Source organism: Zea mays, chromosome 9 (assembly GCF_902167145.1).
Source record: "Zea mays cultivar B73 chromosome 9, Zm-B73-REFERENCE-NAM-5.0, whole genome shotgun sequence".
NCBI classification, from domain to species: Eukaryota; Viridiplantae; Streptophyta; class Magnoliopsida; order Poales; family Poaceae; genus Zea; species Zea mays.
This window is the reverse complement of record NC_050104.1, coordinates 92,901,704-92,928,130: the sequence shown is the minus strand read 5'-3', so window position 1 is coordinate 92,928,130 and position 26,427 is coordinate 92,901,704. Positions and strand designations below refer to the sequence as shown.

Here is a 26,427-nt window from a genome sequence, read left to right as displayed (position 1 = left end):
TCTTTCTCTCTCTTGCTACAGGGACCGGGAAAGGGGATACTCCGAAAGGGGTCCTTCTCCGCGAAGGAAGCAGGCCCCGAGCCCCCCTACTGATCAGAGGTTTGAAGGCTGGCCCCTCGGAAGGGTTCAACAGCCGCCTCAGAGCACTCGGGCTTCACGCCCACTACTGGTCAGAGGTTCGAAGGTTGGCCCCTCAGAAGGGTTCAACGGCCGCCTCAGGCCACTCGGGCTCCGCGCCCACTACTGATCAGGGGTTCGTAGGCTGGCCCCCGAAGGGTTCGACAGCCGCCTCAGAGCACGCAGAGTGAGGGATGACCCTAGGTACGTTCGATACATAACCAAGGCTCGGGCTACGCTCCCGAGGTACCCTAGGACATTTCCGAGACCGACAGGAACGATTTTGTAATGGAATCCCACCAGAGGGAGGCATCGAGCCCTCGGACCCCTCAAAAGGGGACCGGGTCCGGCGAATCACCCGTAGGTACTTTTGGAGCGCGCCTCCGGGACACTAGCCGACCCCTAACGAATGGGGCACGGGCGTCCACTCGAATCACCCGCTAGCAACTCATTGGAGACACCATGTTCGGCACCCTCCAAGGGCAACATGGCGCTTCCCCCCCCCCCCCTCCTCCTTGTGGAAAGGCGACGCAGGGGCGTATGAAAAAAGCCGAGTCTGTTCTTGACCGTCCTCTCGCTCTATGCGGAGGCTCGGGGGCTGCTCTCGCAAACCCGGCTCCGGCCGAACCGTTGACAGCGTCAACATACCAGCCCGAGAACTTGGGACTTGACTATGCACCCGGGCTACGGCCAGTTCGCATGAGGGAACAACCAGACCGGCTGAAGCATCACGAAACGCGCTAAGACCTCGAAGGAGTCAAACCACTCCTCCGAGGCCTCGGGGGCTACACCCGGCGGGTGCGCTCGCGCGCACCCACTGGAACGAAACGCAACCGAGAAAGGTCGGTCCCTTTGCAAAAAAGTGCGACAAAAGCCTCCAAGCGAGTATCAACACTCCCTTCGAGGCTCGGGGGCTACTGTCGGGGACCATAATTAGGGGTACCCTTCAAGACTCCTAATCTCAGCTGGTAACCCCCATCAGCACAAAGCTGCAAAGGCTTGATGGGCGCGATTAAGGTCAAGGCTCAGTCCACTCAAGGGACACGATCTCGCCTCGCCCGAGCCCAGCCTCAGGCAAAGGCAGCTAACCCTGGAGGATTCACGTCTCGCCCGAGGGCCCCCTCAAGCAACGGACACACCTTCGGCTCGCCCGAGGCCCAGTCTTCGCAGAGAAGCAACCTTGGCCAGATCGCCACGCCAACCGACCATATCGCAGGAGCATTTAATGCAAGGATCGCCTGACACCTTATCCTGACGCGCGCTCTTCAGTCGACAGAGCCGAAGTGACTGCAGTCACTTCGCCGCTCCACTGACCGACCTGACAAGAAAACAGCGTCGCCTGCGTCGCTCCGACTGCTGTGCCACTCGACAGAGTGAGGCTGACAGCAGCTAAGTCCAGCCTCGGGCGCCATAGGAAGCTCCGCCTCGCCCGACCCCAAGGCTCGGGCTCAACCTCGACGCTGGACGACGGACTCCGCCTCGCCCGACCCTAGGGCTCGGACACAGCCTCGGCCTCGGATGACGGTCTCCGCCTCGCCCGACCCCAGGGGTCGGGCTCAGCCTCGACCTCAACCTCGGAGGAGCCTCCGCCTCGCCCGACCTAGGGCTCGGACTGACCACGTCACAGGGGGGCCATCATTACCCTACCCCTAGCTAGCTCAGGATATGGGGAACAAGACCGGCGTCCCATCTGGCTCGCCCCGGTAAACAAATAATGATGGCGCCCCGCGTGCTCCATGACGACGGCGGCTCTCAGCCCCTTACGGAAGCAAGGAGACGTCAGCAAGGATTCGACAGCCCCGACAGCTGTCCTTCCGCAGGGCTCCAGCTCTCCTCCGACGGCCACGACATCACATGAACAGGGTGCCAAAACCTCTCTGACTGCCACAACGGCATGTACTTAGGGCTCTAGCTCCTCTCTGCTAGACACGTTAGCACACTGCTACACCCCCCCCATTGTACACCTGGACCCTCTCCTTACGCCTATAAAAGGGAGGTCCAGGGCTCTCGTACGAGGGGGTTGGCCGCGCGGGAGAACGGGCCGACGCATAAGGCTCTCGCTCTCTCTCTCCCACGCGAACGCTTGTAACCCCCTACTGCAAGCGCATCCATCTGCCCTGGGCGCAGGACAACACGAAGGCCGCGGTTTCCCCTTTACTGTTTTCCCCCCTTTGTGTCCCGTCTCGCGCCGACCCATCTGGGCTGGGACACGCGGCGACAATTTACTCGTCGGTCCAGGGACCCCCCGGGGTCGAAACGCCGACACGTAGGAAGTTAGCAGGCTGACGGCGCCTAATTCCTAAACGGCGTGAACCTACTAACTTCCGAGAGGGACCGCTAGCTCTAGGAAGTTAGCTTAACTTCTAGGAAGTTAAGCTAACTTCCGACGGGATAGCTTTACTTCCGAGGGTTTCGCTAACTTCCTAGAGTTTAGGGCTAACTTCCTAGAGTTTAGGCTCTAGGAAGTTCACTATTTTGGTGTAGTGCATGGGTGTCTTGATGGGCTTGGCATCCTTCACCCCAAACTTGTTTAGAATGTCTTGAATATACTTGGTTTGGCTAATGAAGGTGCCCTCTGGGAGTTGCTTCACTTGAAATCCTAAGAAGTGCTTCAACTCCCCCATCATCGACATCTCGAATTTCTGTGTCATGATCCTACTAAATTCTTCACAAGTAGATTCGTTAGTAGACCCAAATATAATATCATCAACATAAATTTGGCATACAAACAAATCATTGTCAAGAGTTTTAGTAAATAAAGTAGGATCGGCCTTTCCAACTTTGAAGCCATTAGTGATAAGAAAATCTCTTAGGCATTCATACCATGCTCTTGGGGCTTGCTTGAGCCCATAAAGCGCCTTAGAGAGTTTATACACATAGTTAGGGTACTTACTATCTTCAAAGCCGGGAGGTTGCTCAACATAGACCTCTTCTTTGATTGGTCCATTGAGGAAGGCAGTTTTCACGTCCATTTGGTAAAGCTTAAAGCCATGGTAAGTAGCATAGGCAAGTAATATACGAATTGACTCAAGCCTAGCTACGGGTGCATAGGTTTCACCGAAATCCAAACCTTCGACTTGTGAATACCCCTTGGCAACAAGTCGGGCTTTGTTCCTTGTCACCACACCATGCTCGTCTTGCTTGTTGCGGAAAACCCACTTGGTTCCTACAACATTTTGATTAGAACGTGGAACTAAATGTCATACCTCATTCCTAGTGAAGTTGTTGAGCTCCTCTTGCATCGCCACCACCCAATCCGAATCTTGTAGTGCTTCCTCTACCCTGTGTGGCTCAATAGAGGAAACAAAAGAGTAATGCTCACAAAAATGTGCAACACGAGATCTAGTGGTTACCCCCTTATGAATGTCTCCGAGGATGGTGTCGACGGGGTGATCTCGTTGGATTGCTTGGTGGACTCTTGGGTGTGGCGGCCTTGGTTCTTCATCCTCCTTGTCTTGATCATTTGCATCTCTCCCTTGATCATTGTCGTCATCTAGAAGTGGCTCATCTTTTTGATCTTCTTCTTCATCAACTTGAGCCTCATCCTCATTTTGAGTTGGTGGAGATGCTTGCGTGGGGGAGGATGGTTGATCTTGTGCATTTGGAGGCTCTTCGGATTCCTTAGGACACACATCCCCAATGGACATGTTCCTTAGCACGATGCACGGAGCCTCTTCATCACCTATCTCATCAAGATCAACTTGCTCTACTTGAGAGCCGTTAGTTTCATCAAACACAACGACACAAGAAACTTCAACTTGTCCAGTGGACTTGTTAAAGACTCTATATGCCCTTGTGTTTAAATCATATCCTAGTAAAAAGCCTTCTACAGTCTTAGGAGCAAATTTAGATTTTCTACCTCTTTTAACAAGAATAAAGCATTTGCTACCAAAGACTCTAAAATATGAAATATTGGGCTTTTTACCGGTTAGGAGTTCGTATGATGTCTTCTTGAGGATTCGGTGTAGATACAACCGGTTGATGCTGTAGCAGGCGGTGTTGACCGCCTCGGCCCAAAACCGATCCGAAGTCTTGTACTCATCAAGCATGGTTCTTGCCATGTCCAATAGAGTTCTATTCTTCCTCTCCACTACATCATTTTGTTGTGGCGTGTAGGGAGAAGAGAACTCATGCTTGATGCCCTCCTCCTCAAGGAAGCCTTCAATTTGAGAGTTCTTGAACTCCGTCCCGTTGTCGCTTCTGATTTTCTTGATCCTTAAGTCGAACTCGTTTTGAGCCCGTCTCAAGAATCCCTTTAAGGTCTCTTGGGTATGAGATTTTTCCTGCAAAAAGAATACCCAAGTAAAGCGAGAATAATCATCCACAATAACAAGACAGTACTTACTCCTGCTGATGCTTATGTAAGCGATTGGGCCGAATAGATCCATGTGCAGGAGCTCAAGTGGCCTGTCAGTCGTCATGATGTTCTTGTGTGGATAATGAGTCCCAACTTGCTTCCCTGCTTGGCATGCGCTACAAATCTTGTCTTTCTCAAAATGAACATTTGTTAATCCTAAAATGTGTTCTCCCTTTAGAAGCTTATGAAGATTCTTCATCCCAACATGAGCTAGTCGGCGGTGCCAGAGCCAACCCATGTTAGTCTTAGCAATTAAGCAAGTGTCGAGTTCAGCTCTATCAAAATCTACCAAGTATAGCTGACCCTCTAACACTCCCTTAAATGCTACTGAATCATCACTTCTTCTAAAGACAGTGACACCTACATCAGTAAAAAGACAGTTGTAGCCCATTTGACATAATTGAGAAATGGAAAGCAAATTGTAATCTAAGGAATCTACAAGAAAAACATTGAAAATGGAATGATCAGGAGATATGGCAATTTTACCCAATCCTTTGACCAAACCTTGATTTCCATCCCCGAATGTGATGGCTCGTTGGGGATCTTGGTTTTTCTCATAGGAGGAGAACATCTTCTTCTCCCCTGTCATGAGGTTTGTGCACCCGCTATCAATGATCCAACTTGAGCCCCCGGATGCATAAACCTACAAAACAAGTTTAGTTCTTGACTTTAGGTACCCAAATGGTTTTGGGTCCTTTGGCATTAGATACAAGAACTTTGGGTACCCAAACACAAGTTTTTTATCCCTTGTGTTTGCCCCCAACATACTTGGCAACTACCTTGCCGGATTTGTTAGTTAAAACATAAGATGCATCAAAAGTTTTAAATGAAATGCTATGGTCATTTGATGCATTAGGAGCTTTCTTCTTAGGAAACTTAGCATGGGTTGGTTGCCTAGAGCTAGATGTCTCACCCTTATACATAAAAGCATGATTAGGGCCAGAGTGAGACTTCTTAGAGTGAATTCTCCTAATTTTGCTCTCGGGATAACCGGCAGGGTACAAAATGTAACCCTCGTTATCCTGAGCCATGGGAGCCTTGCCCTTAACAAAATTAGACAATCTTTTAGGAGAGGCATTAAGTTTGACATTGTCTCCCCTTTGGAAGCCAATGCCATCCTTGATGTCAGGGCGTCTCCCTCTATAGAGCATGCTTCTAGCAAATTTAAATTTTTCGTTTTCTAAGTCAGGCTCGGCAATTTTAGCATCTAATTTTGCTATATGATCATTTTGTTGTTTAATTAAAGCCATGTGATCATGAATAGCATCAATGTTAACATCTCTACATCTAGTGCAAATAGTAGTATATTCAACGGTAGATGTAGAGGGTTTGCAAGATTTTAGTTCTACAACCTTAGCATGTAATATATCATTTTTACTTTTAAGGTCGGAAATGGAAGCATTGCAAACATCTAATTCTTTAGCCTTAGCAAGCAATTTTTCATTTTCATTTCTAAGGCTAGCAAGAGAAATGTTCAATTCTTCAATCTTAGCAAGCAAATCAACATTATCATTTCTAAGATTTGGAATTGGAACATCACAAACACTTGAATCAACATTAGCTAACAAATTAGCATTCTCATTTCTAAGGTTGTCAATGGTCTCATGGCAAGTGCTTAGCTCACTAGATAGTTTTTCACATTTTTCTACTTCTAGAGCGTAAGCATTTTTAACCTTAACATGCTTTTTGTTCTCTTTAATAAGGAAGTCCTCTTGGGTGTCCAAGAGATCATCCTTCTCATGGATAGCACTAATTAATTCATTTAATTTTTCCTTTTGTTACATGTTTAGGTTGGCAAAAAGAATGCGTAAGTTATCCTCCTCATTGCTAGCATTATCCTCATCACTAGAGGTTTCATATTTAGTGAAGGATCTTGATTTTACCTTCTTCCTTTTGTCGTCCTTTGCCATGAGGCACTTGTGGCCGACGTTGGGGAAGAGAAGTCCCTTGGTGACGGCGATGTTTGCGGCATCCTCGTCGGAGGAGTCGGTGGAGCTCTCGTCGGAGTCCCACTCCCGGCAAACATGGGCATCGCCGCCCTTCTTCTTGTAGTATCTATTCTTCTCCTTTCTTCTCCCCTTCTTGTCGTCGCCCCTGTCACTATCACTAGATAATGGACATTTTGCAATAAAATGACCGGGCTTACCACATTTGTAGCAAACTTTCTTAGAGCGGGGCTTGTAATCTTTCCCTCTCCTTTGTTTGAGGATTTGGCGGAAGCTCTTGATGATGAGCGCCATCTCCTCATTGTCGAGCTTTGAGGCGTCGATTGGTTGTCTACTTGATGTAGACTCCTCCTTCTTTTCCTCCGTCGCTTTGAATGCGACCGGTTGTGCTTCGGACGTGGAGGGGCCATCAAGCTCGTTGATCTTCTTTGAGCCTTTGATCATCAATTCAAAGCTCACAAAATTCCCGATTACTTCCTCGGGAGTCATTAGGGTATATCTAGGATTGCCACGAATTAATTGAACTTGAGTAGGGTTAAGGAAAACAAGTGATCTTAGAATAACCTTAACCATTTCGTGGTCATCCCATTTTTTACTCCTGAGGTTGCGCACTTGGTTCACCAAGGTTTTGAGCCAATTGTACATGTCTTGTGGCTCCTCCCCTTGGTGAAGTCGGAAGCGACCGAGCTCTCCCTCGATCGTCTCCCGCTTGGTGATCTTGGTCACCTCGTCTCCTTCGTGCGCGGTCTTTAGCGTGTCCCAAATCTCCTTAGCATTTTTCAACCCTTGCACCTTATTATACTCCTCTCGACTTAGAGAGGCGAGGAGTATAGTTGTGGCTTGGGAGTTGAAGTGTTGGATTTGGGCCACTTCGTCCTCATCATAATCTTCATCTCCTACGGATGGTACCTGTACACCAAACTCAACAACATCTCATATACTTTTGTGGAGTGAGGTTAGGTGAAATCGCATCAAATCACTCCACCTAGCATAATCTTCACCATCAAATGTTGGTGGTTTGCCTAATGGGACGGAAAGTAAAGGTGTATGTTTAGAAATGCGAGGGTAGCGTAGGGGGATCTTACTAAACTTCTTGCGCTCATGGCGCTTAGAAGTTACGGATGGCGTGTCAGAGCCGGAGGTGGATGGCGATGAGGTGTCGGTCTCGTAGTAGACCACTTTCCTCATCTTCTTCTTGTCACCGCTCCGACGTGACTTGTGTGAAGAAGATTCCTTTTCCTTCCCCTTCCCTTTGTTGTAGGACTCTCCCGATGGAGCCTTCCCGTGGCTTGTAGCGGGCTTCTCGCCGGTCACCATTTCCTTCTTGGCGTGATCTCCCGACATCACTTCGAGCGGTTAGGCTCTAATGAAGCACCGGGCTTTGATACCAATTGAAAGTCGCCTAGAGGGGGGTGAATAGGGCGAATCTGAAATTTATAAACTTAATCACAACTACAAGCCGGGTTAGCGTTAGAAATATGAACGAGTCCGAGAGAGAGGGCGCAAAACAAAACGCAAGCTAAATAAAGAGTGTGACACACGAATTTGTTTTACCGAGGTTCGGTTCTCGCAAACCTACTCCCCGTTGAGGTGGTCACAAAGATCGGGTCTCTTTCAACCCTTTCCCTCTCTCAAACGGTCCCTCGGACCGAGTGAGCTTCTCTTCTCAAATCAATTAGGAACCAAACTTCCCGCAAGGACCACCACACAATTGGTGTCTCTTGCCTTGATTACAATTGAGATGTTCGCAAGAAAGAATGAGAAAAGGAAGCAATCCAAGCGCAAGAGCTCAAATGAACACAACAAATTTCTCTCACTAATCACTAAAGCTTTGTGTGGAGTTGGGAGAGGATTTGATCTCTTTGGTGTGTCTTGTATTGAATGCTAGCTCTTGTAAGTAGTTGGAAGGTGGAAAACTTGGATTACTTGAATGTGGGGGTGGTTGGGGTATTTATAGCCCCAACCACCAAACTTGACCGTTGGTGAAGGCTGCAGTCGACGGGCGCACCGGACAGTCCAGTGCGCCAGCCACGTCACCTGGCCGTTGGGTTCCGACTGTTGGAGCTCTGTCTTGTGGGCCCGCCTGGCTGTCCGGTGGTGCACCAGACAGGCCCTGTAGGCTGTCCGGTGTGCCACCCGCCCGTGCTCTGCTCCTCTGCGCGTGCAGGCGCACATTTAATGTGTTGCAGTCGACTGTTGCGCGCGAAGTAGTCGTTGCTCCGCTGTCACACCGGACAGTCCGGTGAATTATAGCGGAGCGGATTCCTGAAGCTGGCGAGTTCAGAGTTGTTCTCCCTTGGGGCACCAGACACTGTCCGGTGGTGCACCGGACAGTCTGGTGAATTATAGCGGAGCTCCTCTGAAAATTCCCGAAGGTGAAGAGTTGGGCGTCTAGTTCCCTGGTGCATCGGACACTGTCCGGTGGTGCACTAGACACTGTCCGGTGGCACACCGGACAGTCCGGTGCGCTAGACCAGGGGACACTTCGGTATACTTGGCTCCTTTGTTTTGAACCCCTATTCTTTGACTTGTATTGGTTTGTTGTGAACTTTTGGCACCTGTAAAGACTTATGGACTAGAGCAAACTAGTTAGTTCAATAATTTGTGTTGGCCAATTCAACCACCAAAATCATCTATGAAAAAGGTGTAAGCCTATTTCCCTTTCAGCGACGCAGGGGCGTATGAAAAAAGCTGAGTCTGTCCTTGACCATCCTCTCGCTCTGTGCGGAGGCTCGGGGGCTGCTCTCGCAAACCCGGCTCCGGCCAAACCGTTGACAGCGTCAACATACCAGCCCGAGAACTTGGAACCTGACTATGCACCCGGGCTACGGCCAGTTCGCATGAGGGAACAACCAGACCGGCCGAAGCATCACGAAACACGCTAAGACCTCGAAGGAGTCAAACCACTCCTCCGAGGCCTCGGGGGCTACACCCGGCGGGTGCGCTCGCTCGCACCCACCAGAACGAAACGCAACCGAGAAAGGCCGGTCCCCTTGCAAAAAAGTGCGACAAAAGCCTCCAAGCGAGTACTAACACTCCCTTCGAGGCTCGAGGGCTACTGTCGGGGACCATAATTAGGGGTACCCCCAAGACTCCTAAATCTCAGCTGGTAACCCCCATCAGCACAAAGCTGCAAAGGCCTGATGGGCGCGATTCAGGTCAAGGCTCCGTCCACTCAAGGGACACGATCCCGCCTCACCCGAGCCCAGCCTCGGGCAAAGGCAGCCGACCCAGGAGGATTCATGTCTCGCCCGAGGGTCCCCTCAAGCAACGGACGCACCTTTAGCTCGCCCGAGGCCCAGGCTTCGTGGAGAAGCAACCTTGGCCAGATCGCCACGCCAACCGACCGTATCGCAGGAGCATTTAATGCAAGGATCGACTGACACCTTATCCTGACGCGCGCTCCTCAGTCGACAGGGCCGAAGTGACCGCAGTCACTTCGCCGCTCCTCTGACCGACCTGACAAGAAAACAGCGCCGCCTGCCCTGCTCCGACTGCTGTGCCACTCGACAGAGTGAGGCTGACAGCAGCTAAGTCCAGCCTCGGGCGCCATAGGAAGCTCCGCCTCGCCTGACCCCAGGGCTCGGACTCGGCCTCGACCTCGGACGACGGACTCCACCTCGCCCGATCCCAGGGCTCGGACTCAGCCTCGACCTCGGAAGACGGACTTCGCCTCGCCCGACCCCAGGGCTCGGACTCAGCCTCGACCTTGGACGACGGACTCCGCCTCGCCCGAACCTAGGGCTCGGACTCAGCCTCGACCTCGGAAGTCGGTCTCCGCCTCGCCCGACCCCAGGGCTCGGACTCGACCTCGACCTCGGAGGAGCCTCCGCCTCGCCCGACCTTGGGCTCGGACCGACCACGTCACAGGGGGGGCCATCATTACCCTAACCCTAGCTAGCTCAGGCTACGGGGAACAAGACCGGCGTCCCATCTGGCTCGCCCCAGTAAACAAGTAATGATGGCACCCCGCGTGCTCCATGACGACGGCGGCTCTCAGCCCCTTACGGGAGCAAGGAGACGTCAGTAAGATTCCGACAGCCCCGACAGCTGTCCTTCCACAAGGCTCAAGCGCTCCTCCGACGGCCACGACATCACATGAACAGGGCGTCAAAACCTCTCCGACTGCCACGACGGCATGTACTTAGGGCTCTAGCTCCTCTCTGCTAGACACGTTAGCACACTGCTACACCTCCCATTGTACACCTGGGCCCTCTCCTTACGCCTATAAAAGGAAGGTCCAGGGCTCTCGTACGAGAAGGTTGGCCGCGCGGGAGAACGGGCTGGCGGACAGTCTCTCCCTCTCTCTCACTCTCCCTCGCGGACGCTTGTAACCCCCTACTGCAAGCGCACCCGACCTGGGCGCAGGGCAACACGAAGGCCGCGGGTTTCCCCTTTGCTGTTTCCCCCCTTCGTGCTCCGTCTCGCACCGACCAATCTGGGCTGGGACACGCGGCGACAATTTACTCGTCGGTCCAGGGACCCCCCGGGGTCGAAACGCCGACAAGCATAAACTAACCATGACTAACCCAAAAAGGTAAAAAAGGGTAAGGTAAATACAGACTAGTCAATCCTTAAGTTTCAGTAATGTAATGCGGGATAGTGAATTATAAAGTAAAGTAGGACATGATAGGTCTGAGGACACTTGCCTTCACCAGGTTGTTGCTCAGAGGGATCTTCGGCAACACACTCAGGAACCACGAGCTGCTCGTTGTCTAAATAAAGCGAGCATGCATTCAATACATTTGGAAAGTAAAAATGAACATCACATCAAACATGTACAAACATTGGCACACAACTCAAAAAGGTATAATATTAAGTACAGGGAAATGAGATCAAGTTATAAAATGGACTAATCCTAATTGGGGATTAATTACTCTCTAAATGTTGGGACATAGCCCAAAAAGGTAAAGAGGTAATTAAACAAGTAGAGATTAAATTTATAAGATGAACTACTCTTATTTAGGAATTTGATTATCTTTTAAGTGTTATCCATAATTACATTCCTAATTCTATTTATGTCATTAAGACCTAAAGGTTAAGCCGAAAATAAATCCATGTAATGCATAACACTAATCTCATAAGATTGAATATACTTTATCCCTAGGATTCTCCTTGTATTTATTTCATTAAATAAATAAAGCAACATATACTTTAATTCTATATTCTAAGTGTAAAAATTAAAGTATACAGATTATAGTTGATCATATTTTATTTGAACAGAGAATAATCTTGTGAACATTTTGCAATTTGAACCACTAAATTTGGAGTTCATATGAAAAAGGTATGAAATAAACAAGTTTTGAAGTTTTAAATATGAAATTAGGGCTAAATCTGTGATTAAATAAAAGTCCAGGGGTCTAACTAAAACAAACCAGGAACCTATGCGCTAAAACAGAGGACGGCGGGTTGATTTCCTAAAACCAGGGGGTTCTTAAGCAAAAATCACACCCGAAGGGGTACGGGGTAATCTCAGCCGTCGGATCAGATATCAACAGCCCAGATTAGATGGCACGGGCGCGGCTAGCAAGCGGGGCCAGGGCGCCAGCAAGCTAGGGCGGGCTGACCGGCCGGGCCCAGGGCAGAGACGCGGGTGAGGGGGAGAGAGGGGGCGGTCAGATCCCGATCGAAGGGCTAGGATTAGATCTACTCGAGTTAAGACTAAACCATCCGATCTCGGACGGACGGCCGAGATCTAACAGCCAAGGGCTGACTTGGGCGCGGTGGCGCCGCTCGGTCCCACGGCGAGAGTTCGCTGGAGACGAGCAGACCGGCCACGGCAGGGCACTAGAGACTCGGGGATTAGCCTGGGCGCAATCAAGGGGGTCTGGCGGACTCGGCCATGACCTTCACGCCGGCACGAGGGCACCAGAGAGCGCAGACCACGGTGGAGCGGGCTAACGGCGGCGCTAGATTGCTCCGACGAGCAATCGTGCGAGCTATAGAGCGAGGATAACCAAATTAAGGGCACGGGCAGGTTGCTCACCTCGAGAAGCGCTGGCGTCGCGAAGCAACGGCGGAGGCGCAGGGGCTCGATGGAGCGACGGTGGAGGACTCCGGCTGCGCAAGAAAACGCTCCGGTGAGCGTGGACCGGGCGCACAGTAGGGAGGGAGAGGGCACACCAATGGGTGTCCCGAGTAGCTGACGGCAAGGCGAAGCTCACCGTGGCACTGGACGGGGCACGGGCGCAACGGCGGCCACGGAACAGACGGTGGGCGTCGGCGGGCGGTAGCGGAGCTCTCGGTTCGTGTAGGCAGAGCGAGAGAGAGGGCGAGGGAGCTGGGCAGAGGGCGCAAATGAAAGAGGGGAGGTGGGCGAGCAGGGCGCGGGGCTCAAAAGGGGCGTGGGGGCTCGGACGTGGCCGAAGAACGCACGGTCGTGGGCGCGTCCACGGCGGGGAGATCATGGGTGATAGGTTAGAGACGGGCTGACAGGTGGGGATGGCGGGGCAGAGAGAGGGAGAGCGGGTGCGCGCGAGAGAACCAGCGCCGACAGGTCTGGCCCACGGGACAGAGAGTGGGAGAGAAGTGAGCGCGCTAGCTTGCACCGACAGGGGGCCCGCCTGTCAGACATAGGGGGGTGCGCGCGGGCTGGGCTTATTGGTCTGGCTTGGGCCAAAATGGCCTTTTCTATTTTCCTGGAATTTCTATTGCCTTTTCTATTTATTTTCTCTAGAGTTTTCAATTCAAATTCAATTCAAGTTTCAAATTCAAACCAAATCAAATACGTGCAACAATTCAAAGAATATTTAGGCTCAATATGATGCAACATTCCATGACTCATATGTTTTGGGGCAAAATAAAATAAATAATCCCTCACTAATACAACTAACTCTAATTAAAAGAGAAAGAGAGAGGGAAAACTAGAGAGAGAGAGAGAAACTAGAGTGAGATAGAGAAAAGTAACACCTGAATTTGGATGATCATAAAAAAGAAATTTTATACCCTCAAATTCAGGGTGTTACAGTCCCCCATATTTAAATAGTAAAATATTAAAACTATGCACAAATAGAGATTTGAATCATGGTGTTGGATCTAAACTCACATTCACAAAAACCTAACTACCAACGGAACATACATATATTTGTGTCTTATATTGTACATGTAAGCATAAATGAAAACTGTAGTAACGTAAGACACTTTGCTAGTTAAAATGAAATGCGTGTTTGGTTCATCCATCTGTGATTTCTTAATTCAGAAAAGCATTCTCCTCCCCTTCACTTGCACCGCTCCCCTGCGATACGGAGGACATCCGTTTGCCTGTTTTAGGCTTTTGATGTAGCTGCAAGTGAGTTCTGTGCGAGCACTGCAGATCCAGACAGAAGCTTGAACTTGGGAACAACAAACACTTGGGTAGCTGCTCGACCATGACATCTTTTCTGAGTACAAATGAGTAGATTCCCTTGAACATGACAGCTTTCGGCGCCGATCACATGACACACAGTTCATGCATTGCCATTTGCATGTGTCACTCTTGAGTGCTGCTCCCTGCACTTGACACACGGTCCATGACTCCATCGACTGAATTCCGGCGGACGACAGTCGACAGAGGCACATGTCCGCTTCAAGTGCTGGTGCTGCTCCTTCCAGCGTCTACAAATGCCACGAGATTTATATGACGAGCCTCCTTTTCCTATAGCTTCCGCAACTACCCGCTTCCATTCCCCTGCCATGCGCCTCACCTTAGCCGTGGCTGTCTCGTCCCCCATGACATCCTCGACGCACCGCCCCAGCTCCGCGGCGCGCAGCACACAACCACCGTCCACCTGCGCTGTTAGCAACTCCGTCGACTAGTGCACGAACAACAGTTGCTGGGGGCGTAGGTAAAGGAAGAAGAGATGTCGTGGGGAAGAAGAAGATAGGAGTAGCTGTGAAAATGGATTTGCTATTTTGGTTATTCGATATCCTTACAATTGCCTAAGTTGTATCCTTTATACTTTCTCGGCAGCTCGGCCCAGCTAACCCTTACACGACCAACTCGGCCCAGTAATACAGACGTTGCCACACTTCTCACGCCTTGGACGTGCTCAGTTACTTGCCTCGGCAGACCCTCGGCTATCTCCATCCTTGTCGTCCGTGATTGGCGCAGCCGCCTCTTGTGTAACAGGGCTGACATTCCCCACTCCTCGAAATATGGCTTGCCGTCAAGCCACTGACAGTGTAGACAACGATTGATGGCTCAACTTCTGCTTTAGACGCCATATATCCCAATCCGAGAATATGACACATCACATTAAGGCCCGCAATGACACTGTCGTCCGTGGTGGCCTGCCTCTGCGAGTCATTGAAGTAGACGGTACTGTCACCACTGCGTCATTGATGGTGGAATCGCTATAGGCTTTTGCAATCTCCTTCATCTTGATGAGGACCACAGAGGAGATCTCCTCAGCAGCGAACTGCTTCTCCTCACCCTTGTAGTTGACTACAATCATGGGCTTGTCACCAGGGCCTGAGATGACCTTGAACAGCCATAGCTTCATGACACTCTGCACTGACGGGTCATAGAACCTCCTGCCGATCAAACGCTTGGCTAATTGGAGCAGCTGAGGGTGTGCGATAGTGCCGAATTTTTTGCATTTTGGTCCTTCATCGGAAAAAAATTCACGTTTAGACCCTAGAAAATTTTAATGTCATTTTTGGACCCTTTACTCGGCGCCGTAGCCTGTGGCGCCGAGGTAACACAGCTCGGCGCCATAGGCTATGGCGCCGAGGTACGTGCTGCGTTGGCACAAACGGACGTCGTGGCGCCGACGTGGTACCGAGCTCGGCGCCATAGATCTTGGCGCCGAGCTCCGTTCTGTATAGAAAACTTGTCTAGCTCAGTTGGTAAAATACAAGGCTCTTAAACTTGTGGTCATGGGTTCGAGCCCCACGGTAGGCGTTTTTAAATACTTTTTGTCTTTGTCACTTATTTATTTTATTTTTGTCTTTGTCATGGCAGCCATAATCACTTTCATCAGAAAAGAGGTTTGTTTTCTTGCTTGTCGCTACAGATCGTTTTTCCGGGCTTCATCAGGAAGAGCACTTGCCATTCTAAGGTTCAATGAAGCGGGTCGAAATATGGCTTGCTTACTTCTACTTCCTTCCGTTCGTGTAAGCACTCATGCTTCCACTTCACTCTCCTCTCGAAAGCCAGGCCAGGTTCTAAGTCCGGTAGGTCACTAGCAGTTCGAGAAGAAGGGTTTTGTTTGATTCACGAGTTCACTCAACAACCGGATTTGCCCTCGATACCCAAGAAGAAAAAGTGGATTTCCCTTAGGGCCACAACTAATTAGGCAACCCTATTTTCCCTCAGGAGATCAGGAGAGTCGATGGTTGATTCGAAAAGTCCCTCTCGCCTAGTGGCTAAACTAAAGAATCCGATGGCACGCTTGGGATCTAACCAGCACCAGAGATCTTTGTTTCAATACGCCGATCCGATCCTTGAAATACGCCGATCTACCAAACAGCTTGCTTGCTTTTAGTTGACGGGCAAACCTGAGCACTAACTAGTCCTGTTCCACTTCTGAATCTACGTCAAATTTCCGGAAAGCTAATCGATTTTTAAAAAGTGCATCTAAAGCACCCTTTACTAAAATCAATGTAGTTGCATGCAAACCTTCTGCAATAGCATGATGAACCAAGAAATCTCCGGGTTAGCATATATCAATGATGTTTTCCAAGGGCTCAAAACGCTAGGTTCGTTCTCTCGCTCCGGTAGACTGCTTCTTCTCTCAATTGCCAAGAATGGTGCTGGTAGATAGCATGGTTTTGGTAGAAACGATATCTCGTACCTGCTTTGCTATAAGTGCCTTCCCTCCCTTTTGATTAGGGAAATGGGATTCAAGATTTCGAATAGTTCGATGCAGATGGGCCAGTTCTTGTCCGAAGAAGGATGTTTGCTTTGAGGTTTCCCCTAGTTGGGGAGACCGAGAAGGCCCTAACGACATTGCATCTCCTGTTCTCCTGTGTTAAGAAGAAAACTTGTCCGAAAAAGCGAGATGATAGGAATAGAGATTGGAATGAAAGTTGGACTAGTAGATCCTTGTTCTTGTTCAATGAATACTTCTTTCCCAGGTGCTGTCAGAAAAAGCAAACTGGTTGGATCCCAGTACTTAGAAACCATTTCTCCGAAGCAGGTGCCAAACCTTCTCTTCTTCCCTTAGAAATTGGTCCAGAATAGGCATTCTTCGCTTAGGGCAGGTAGGTTCTCGGGAAAACGAACTAGACCGGTAAACTATTGCATCTTGGCCCGAGAAAAGAAAAGATGGATTGGAGTGATTGAACTAGAACCCGGGTGAGCCCTCCTATTGATCAGATCTCGGTAGTGAAATGATAGGAAATATGCCAAGAATAATTCCATTTCATCTCTTGTGTGATCAAACGGGTTGCCCAATGTACCAAATGCTTTCTATAAAGTGTGGAAATAGTCAATGTAGGATGGGACTCTGACCTAAAACATATGTGCTGGGTGTATCTTCCCGCCGACCAAAAACTTATGCCCAGTGCCAGACCTGAAAATAAAGGAAATATAGGAATGTGGAAATAGGAATGTAAGAAAAGCCATCAAGCTAGGAACACAGAAAGCTACCACTTCTTGTAAACAAACCTATGCTATGAAACAATCAAAGTAGATCGGATCGTATGAGGGATGCCTACAGGGCAAGGATATCATGATTTGAACAAGCAGGGGAAAGTCAAGAAGCAAGGTCACTAATCTAGATCCGGCCTGGCCGAAGGATAAGAAATGGATGGCTATCGCTTTCCTTCTTAGGTGAGGGATTCGAGATGTATGCGCCCGCATAAAGATCTGAGAAGCTATGAATCTGTCGTATATACTATAATAGACGAACAAACACATAAAGAGAAACCGGAGACTAATGACCTAGATCATCAAACCTTTTTGTCCACACTCGATCCTTAGCAATAAGCCTACAGCTAAGAAGATGGAATGGTACCAAGCTCACTTATACGCACTCCTAAATGAAACAAACTAGACTATCACACTAAGTTACACCTGCCCTGAGCCATAAATCAATAGAAGAGTTCGGTATTATTTCCATCTTTTCCATTAGTTTCTATGAAATCCTGATATTCGTTTTTCTATTCCACTGCGCATAGCCCGGTTCTTTCCGCTAGCACTGGCAATAGACCCTTAACCAGCACTGGCACTGAGTGCATTACTTACTGAATTACTTACTTTACTGCACTGCATTTCCAGCTGGCCTTCCCGAGTACGAGTATGGGTTCGTTGGATCATTCTATTCTATGTCAATTGGAAGTTGCATTTCAGACTCTGGAAGCCCCGTTCCTTCTCCTTTTAAGGTAAGGTAAGGTCGGCATAAATCCATCAGTGGTAGGAATCAACGATCCATTTCGTAAGAGAAGAATTGGGGAAAGCACGCAGTTGGCAGTTGACATCTTCAATACAGAACTCTTTCTTCGCTTTCTTTTCAGGAAACTCGAAATCTCGAACTAGAAATCTCGTAAGAGAGGATCAAGCTCTAGTCTCACAATTGAGAAGTACGGCACCTTTTTGCCCAATAAGCTAGTCTACCTTTACTGCGGCACCTCGAAGGAATGAATAGCCCGGCCCCTTCTCTCAGGAATCCGTTGATAAGGCAGTGTAGGAGTGCAAATCCTTCTAGAGACTTTCCAGTCCAGATTCGACGCGACGCTTAGCTTATTATTCTTCTGAAGATGCAATTCTGGATCTCTGTACAAGCTTTCAAGATTGGCTGGGCGTGAAGCATCTCTATTTCTTGTGATTTCCTTGTCAGTTTCTCTAGCAGCCCTACCTCAAATCCTCTTCTGTGGAAAACTAGTTCGTTCATCTGATGGCACCCAATGAGTAACTACTAATGTTATGAATAAAAGGCCAGTCGCAGATTGATCCGATACGCCAGACCTGCTTCCGTAATAAACAAATCAGTCACAAAAATAAAACTGGATGAGAAATAAATCAGGACGGACAAATCAGCGACATAAACGAAAAATATGGACAACAAAAAATAAATAAGTGACAAAGACAAAAAGTATTAAAAAACGCCTACCGTGGGGCTCGAACCCACGACCACAAGTTTAAGAGCCTTGTATTTTACCAACTGAGCTAGACAAGTTTTCTGTACAAAACGAGCTCGGCGCCAAGATCTATGGCGCCGAGCTCGGTACCACGTCGGCGCCACGACGTCCGTTTGTGCCAACGCAGCACGTACCTCGGCGCCATAGCCTATGGCGCCGAGCTGTGTTACCTCGGCGTCATAGGCTACGGCGCCGAGTAAAGGGTCCAAAAATGACATTAAAATTTTTTAGGGTCCAAACGTGAATTTTTTTCGAATGAAGGACCAAAATGCAAAAAATTCGGGCGATAGTGTCCAGTCTACTAAGAAGCTGGTGGAAGTTGAATGTATGAAGAAAGGGCCAGCTGTTCTCCAACTGATCAGAGGTCACCTGAGCCGAATGCAAAGTCAAGGCTAATAGCTTCCTAGCTCTTCTGACCATCTCAATGCCCCTTTGGAGGTCAGAGTCTGATAACTTAGACTTGTTTAAGTCGTCAGCCAGGAGCATGCTAGTGACACTCTTGTCCTCTTTAAGCACCGTTGATGCCATATTCCATGAACGGACATCACAAACCTCTTGTGTGGTACAAATTGAGCCCGGTCCCACCACCGATCAATTACAGCTCTGTATACATTTTTCTCAGGCGAGAGTTGAGATGCTCCGGACCGATTGTTGTGATTTCCTTGACAAACGATGCCTGATCACCCAGTACCAATACGTCTTGCTGCTGAATCTGCCGCTGAATCGAACCTCGAAGACAAAATGTACCAGCCGCATGCGCTCCTGACCATGCTGTACAATATAGCATCAATATCAGCTGTTCATTTGAGTCTGGTTTCTGTTCTGGACTGCCCTCCATACACAAAAATTCACAGACCTCGTCGATGGCGTGGAACTGCACACATTTGTGACCATTAAACCTCTTCTCAGCCCAGTGGTCGCATAACCCCAGTGTGCGGTGATAATTCTTCAGTGAAGACACCCGATCAGATGCTGACGCTGCACGCATTAGCTGACATCCATCCAACAAAGAAGCTAATTCAGCAGCCTCCTCATGACTGCAGCCAAGTGTCTCCCATGGTGATTTCAGAGCCACGCGAGATGAATCTTTGGCTTCAGATGTACATCCAACTCTTTTTAGAATCTCTGCATTGAACACCAAGGTTCTACCAAATCCAGGAAATTGCACTCTACAATAGAATTCTCTAGTATACAAACTCTCCAACGAAGTGGGTGGTGGCCATGGAATTGGCCGTAAAGCAGCACTGCCACACCCAAACTCAACATGAATATGAGGTGGTGGCCAAGGCTGTCGATGTGGTGCTGCATCCCAGCTGAAACAGCATTGTATGAGGTTGAAGCAAATCATCAAACACCTGTTGGGCGAGTTGGTGATAACCTCCTCCTCTGCCGACACCACCAACTGTACGATAGAAGAAACCGGGGATAGAGCCGCTTCGATGTAAGGATCGAGTGGGAGCGGGTCCAGGAGCTGGTTCATGAGCCCGCCGTTGAGGAACTTGGAGTGCTCGTCCAGGATGTACTCCTTGGCGTCGAGGTCGAAGTGGCCAACCTCGTCCTCCATGCTCGTCGGCGTGTACGCCCGCAAGCAGGACTTCCTGTCGACGCTGGCGCAGTCAGGTACGCTCCTGTCGACGCTGGCGCAGTCAGGTACGTGCTTGCCGATGGGGAGGTCGAGCTCCGAGTCCGGCGATGGCGAGGAGACGTGGAGGAGACGAATGTCGCGGACCTTGCGCGCAAGGATCTCAGTCCGGCGCGTGCCTACGAGCGAGATGTTTGTGAGCACGTCGCGCGTCACTGCCGAGGCGTGGCTGGTGCCGCCGAGCTCTCGGAACAGCAGCGCGTGCGCGTAGAGCCTCAGCGACAGCGCGTCGGTGGCCGCGCAGGCGCCGAGCATGCTCGGTACGGTGTAGGCGTCGGGCGCGTGGACGGGCCTGTCGCGTTTGAGCGCGTCGAGGGGCACCAGCTTCAGGATCTGCTTCGTCGCTTCCACCCGGGTCACCGTGTAGAGGCTCCCTGTCGGCACCGGCCCGCTAGGCACGACGGCGGTCTTGTTGAGGAAGCCCATGGGGTTGGTGAAGTCCACGCTGAGCTGGAGTCGAAGCGGGAGAAGATCCTGTGGCGCATCGGCTCGGATGTCGACACCGACCACCTCCTGCGGATGCTCGCTCGCGACGTCGCCGCTCGTCATGGCGCGGATGCCCGGTGGAGGAAGCAAATCACGAGAGCTCGGGGCTGTGGCACGGACGATCGAGGACAGATCGACCCAGTCACAGGGAGAGTCTGGATCCGAATCGAGGAAGCGGCGGTGGAAACAGGGCTCCTCGTCGAAGATGGGACCCTCGTCGAAGATGGACGTCACGTCAGCACAGGGCTCCTCGTCGAAGATGGGACCCTCGTCGAAGATGGACGTCTCGTTACAGGGCTCTTCACAGCGCTCGTTCTGGTGGCGCTCGACGCCATCGCAGTGTCCGCTGATGCGCTCGGACAGGCGTACCTCCATGAGTCGCATTTTGTCGAGCAGCTTGCGGATGGCGGCGTCTTGGTGCTCCATCACGAAAGATCGGGGTCGTCGCGACACAGCAGCAAGCGGATCTAGGAGACTGAATCTGATACCAAATGTTAGCAACTCCATCGACTAGTGCACGAACAACAGTTGCTGGGGGCGTAGGTAAAGGAAGAAGAGATGTCGTGGGGAAGAAGATAGGAGTAGCTGTGAAAATGGATTTGCTATTTTGGTTATTCGATGTCCTTACAATTGCCTGAGTTGTATCCTTTATACTTTCTCGGCAGCTCGGCCCAGCTAACCCTTACACGACCAACTCGACCCAGTGATACAGACGTTGCCACGCTTCTCACGCCTTGGACGTGCTCAGTTACTTGCCTCGGCAGACCCCCGGCTATCTCCATCCTTGTCGTCCGTGATTGGCGCAGCCGCCTCTTGTGTAACAGGGCTGACATGCGCGCGCACGCTGACACGCCACTCGCGCTTGATGAGCCGTGCGTTGGTGCTCTGCTCCGAAACCTTGGGCACACCTACCATGGGCACGCCGCTCGCCACGCTCTCCAGCACCGAGTTCCATCCATAGTGTGTGACGAAGCACCCCACCGCGGGGTGCGACAACACGTGCGCCTCGTCACACCACTCACCACTGCGTCGTTCTTGGCACGCTCACCCAGCTCCACCTCCACCTCGAGCATCGTCCTGTTGTCCTTCCGGACCACCAAGAGGTACGGCCTCCCGCTCCCCTCTGTGCCGGACGAGCACGTCGGGCGCGACGGCAAGCAGCCACCTGGCGAGGCAGAGTGCCGGGGCAATATGGCCCTGGAGCGGGTACGTGAGCACTAGGAAGTGTGGCCGCGGTGATGACATCTCCATCTGAGGCTTACCCGACTGAGCTAGAGCTAGCGGTAGTTGGTAGCTATGTCAAGCATGTGGTCATGGAATTGTGGAAGTTGCTTCCAAGATGGATTTAACAAAAAAATCAAAACAGTATATCAAATCAGAAAATGACATTGCATATCCCTGATTAGTCCTGGGAATATGGGCCGGGCTTTTCGGACAAGCACGAGCACGGCCCGAAAATAAAAGGCCAAAGCACGACCCGGCACGAAATAATATGGGCCGGGCTAGCACGACCCGAAGGCGGGCTTGGGCCGGGCCTTAATATCCGGCCCGTCGGGCCCCCGACACGGCCCGCATAGATAGGTCGGGCTTAGGCCGGCATGGCCCAATTAAGCCCAATCTGTTTAATTTCTTTAATTAGTGAGATATCGACTTTATATTGTTGTTATATTTGGAGTTTATGTGGTCAAATGATGCTAGAATTGTTTAATATCTTTAATTTAGTAATGCATGAATTTTATATGGTTATAATATTTTGATTTTATATGGTCAAATATACGGGCCGGGTTTGGGCCGGCACGGTCCAAAGTAGGCACGACGTTGTTTAGGGCCGGACTGGGCCACTGATTTTATACTTCGGGCTGGCACGACACGGCCCAAAAATCTTTTGGGCTTTGTTGGCCCGAATCTGTTTGGCACGAAGCATGATGGGCTTGAGCCGGGCTGGCCCGGCCCAATTCCCAGCACTATCTCTGATCATGAATCTACATCAGTCATGGAATTGTGGAAGTTGCCTTATCTCTGAGCTCGAGCAACACTATCTTAATCCATGGTTTTTTGGAAATTGAAAAAAAATCAAGATATCTAAAAGGAGATAAATTAGGCTTCTCCAAATTTATTTCAAAAATTAAAATATAAAATGAAGCCTAACTTCCCTGATTGTGCATGCAAATGTTTTGTGCGGGGAGTCTTTTTCTTTCAAAGGTCCTCAAAACTTGTGCGGGGAGTCTTCTTTCAAAGGTCCTCAAAACACTAACCTGACAGTTATCTTCTAGCATGTTTAAAGCGTTACAGGTAGAACACCGAAGGTCCGACTCGGCCGGAGCGGCCATGAGCGCAAGTACAAAGGCACCAACTTTGGATTAACAAGGTGTGTGCGTAGCCGATGAAGCAAGACAAATCAAGACAAAACAACGGGACAAAAAGACAACGCTACCCTTAGTTTGTTCACTAGCTCAAATGTATAAGTTTAAGGGCATACTTGTAATTTTTCCAAAGCTATACCTCACGACTATAAATAGAGTAACATTGCCATGCATTAAATGGGTCTTTGGATAAGAGAACATACTACTCTGTCTCAGAAGTTGTATTTACTTCTCTCTTCTTTTGTACCTTCGCGAGGATAGGGATAACCGTGGGTCGGGTTGTGTTCGGGTATAACAATACCCGACTTAATATTGTACCCGATACTTTAACAAATATTCATACCCACCAATCGGACGAGAAATTATACACGTAAACACTGGGTATCAGTTATTCAGTGGATATGTTGTGGTAGAATACATAACAACATATAATTTGTAAGTAACATCACATATTCACAGTTTATGACAACTAGAGAGTTGATAAACAACATGACAACTTGTAAAATTGATAAGCAAAGCAACTTCACACAACTGACGAAGGTGGGGCGGGGCGGCATATCGTGGACAGAGAGGATCCTTGACAGAGCCGAGGTGGAGCCAGTGGCGCGACATCGAGATCGAATCTTGGGTGTGAGGCACAGACACTGCTCCAGTGTGGCGACAAGCACTCTCCTCAGCTCCTGCCAGTGTAGATCTAGGCAGGGCCTAGCGCCCTGGCTGCTTGGGGCGGCGGTGCGGCTTCCGGCTCTCGGCTAGGAGCCTGGGTCTTGGAGGCTAGGAGTCTAGGACTGGGAGAGTGGGGATTGGGGAACTGGGGTTGGGGATCGACTGATGACCGAGGCCGATGGGATTGGGGTGTGCAGCGTGTGGGGGAATGGGGTTGGGGATCGGGCGTGTGGGTAGGGGTGGGGATAGGCTTAGTGGGTTAGGGTTTTCTTTGGGCTTCGGTAGTTCGGTTGATGCCTTGATGGGCCTTGTTCAGATTTTTGGAATATGGGCCATATACTATGTAAATTGATATTTGGAGTATCCATTGGATACCCACGAGTAAAATATGGTATTCGTACCCTACCTGATATATTTCGGGTATCCGACTTGACAAGACTCACATGTGAATTTTCTTACCGGTATCCATGTCTATTGGGTATGAAACCCACATGTATCCATACCTACGGGTCCAACTGCCATCCATATATATAGGTAAGTTTGTACTGTGTAATTAGGGATGGATCCGGATATTTATTCGGATGTCAAATTTTTAGTCTTCTTTCTTCGATTGTGAACAAATAATATATAGAATTTGCTATGTAAATTTATATTCTTGTTTTTAGCATTGAGGCTGCTAATCTTCACAAAAAATAAACATTAAATTCATTCTATATCTTTTTAAATAATTGATATAAAATTCGGATGTCTATCCGAATACGGATTCGGATGTTTTTTCACCTTTTTTTTGTAGGGAAAAATAATGCACATAAAAATTATACAAAAATTTATTAAAATACTTCATAATATTCTTAATAACATTGTCAAAAATTAGCTTTAAATTCTATGTATATCTATGTTAAAATATTAGATTTGTTATATAAGTCGGATGTTTTAGGAACATCCATATGTGTAATAAAGAATAAGGATAAAGTAATATCTTGTAAGGTTAATTTGTGTATCATGTTCTATATTATGCATAATTCACACTGAATGTCTTTTGTATTTTCTTCGCTCACTTTCTACATGTTCATCATTTAACTAACCTTCTCTCTAAAATGTTGAACTAAAGGATGAAGATGAAGCTTGATCTAATTATGTTGCCTTGTTTTGACATACCAAAGGAATGAAAAACAAGTGGCCAAAATTGGCGCCCAACTCCGGTGAACTCACGACAATCACAAGAAGCTTCTTCATGCCTCCGACAAAAAACAACAAATGACTTTTAAAAGGACAAAACAATCTAAGAACAATCCAAGATTGCATTATTTGTGCATTTGAATACATTCGTTGGTGCAAACTCTCATGTTGGTCACTTGCTTTTGATTACTACATGGTATCAAAAACAAGGCAACAACAAGTTAGAGAATGGTGATCTTCTCCCTTTGATTACCTCTTTTTAAAAGGGTGAGTCAAGGGATAAGGTAAAAAAGAGGGAATGCAGATGAAGGAACGATGTATGGAAATATGATCAAGAACAAAGTTTGTTACTCATCCCATGTGCCTTAGCACTCTTCCTCCCATCTTTCTCCATATATTATAAATTTACAAGCGTACCTTCGACCTCACAAGCGAGACAGCTCGAAAGTACTTCCAAGGCTAAGAAGGACAAAGCTTAGGGTCCTCCGAAAAGGTGAATTTATGCATGACACTGTTCACCTATATATAAGGGAGAGGTATAGCTTCGTATGAAATTACAAGCATACCCACAAAGTTTACAATTATGATTTACAAATATTATGGGGTCATCAATGTCTTTTCTTTTTCTTTCTTGTTGTACAAGTCTTCGATCTCTTCTCTGTCATCGCTCTATGTAGAAAGCCTTTGCCACACCGAAGCTGATGGCCTCAGCTCATTCCTTCACCACACATGTGCCTAGTCAAAACCTCTTTTTAGGTTGCTTCGGCCACAGACTATCTTTGTCCACTCTTCGTTATGTGCCTGAAACACATTTTCTTATGCTGAAGGTTAGGTGTTTTGAGGATCTTCAGCAAAGTAGGCCCCCAACATCTCTAGAAAGAGGCAGTGATTGTTAAATTGGATTTTGAAAAGGCCTATGATACGGTGAACCATTAGCTTATAATTGATATGCTCAGATGGATAAAATGGATATTAGATATTCTTTCATCTCGAACTTCTTCGATTCTGCTAAATGGGGTCCCGGGAAAGACCTTTCATTGCAGAAGAGGGGTAAGATAAGGAGACCCTCTGTCCCATCTTCTTTTTGTCATCACTTCCTCCTGCCAGGGAAAGACCTTTATACAATTGAAGAAAATTGTTGGGGACGCTCTCCTGCCCAATTCTTGTCTCCTCTTCTATGGACTTTCTGATTCTCCAATATGCAGACGACACCCTCCTAATTATGGAAGCCAATCAAAAACAACCTTTATTTTTGAAATCTTTGTTTCATACTTATGAAATGGCTTTTGGGTTGCGTGTCAGTTATGCCAAATCTAGCATCATCCTTATTAATGTTGATGAGGAAAAAATGAAGATTCTTGCCGAAACTTTCAATTGCAAAATCGGCTCCCTTCCTTTCACTTACTTAGGCTTGCCCCATGGAACTTTGCACCTAAAGATTCAGCGTTGTCTACCATTGATATGCAGAGTCCAAAAAAGGCTTTCCAGTATAACACGACTTTTGAGCCTTGGTGGGAAATTATAAATGGTAAATGCAATGCTCGCTTCCCTTCCAACTTATTATATGAGCACCATTAAGCTTCCCATTGGGGTCATTAAACAAGTTGACAA

At 48.8% G+C, this 26,427-nt stretch overlaps 1 protein-coding gene across 1 annotated transcript; it reads right to left on the bottom strand.

Moving 5' to 3' along the window:
- Positions 1-18,691: 18,691 nt before the first annotated feature.
- LOC103638669 (uncharacterized) lies at positions 18,692-23,886 on the bottom strand. The gene has a single exon (XM_008661512.3). The coding sequence runs from the start codon at positions 21,113-21,115 to the stop codon at positions 19,076-19,078; it is 2,040 nt and encodes a 679-aa protein (XP_008659734.3). The 5' UTR covers positions 21,116-23,886; the 3' UTR covers positions 18,692-19,075.
- Between the last annotated feature and the right edge of the window lie 2,541 nt (positions 23,887-26,427).

Bases quoted from the DNA above. Each gene is read 5' to 3' on its own strand.
- LOC103638669 (XM_008661512.3), bottom strand. From the start codon at position 21,115: ATGGAGTTGCTAACATTTGGTATCAGATTCAGTCTCCTAGATCCGCTT.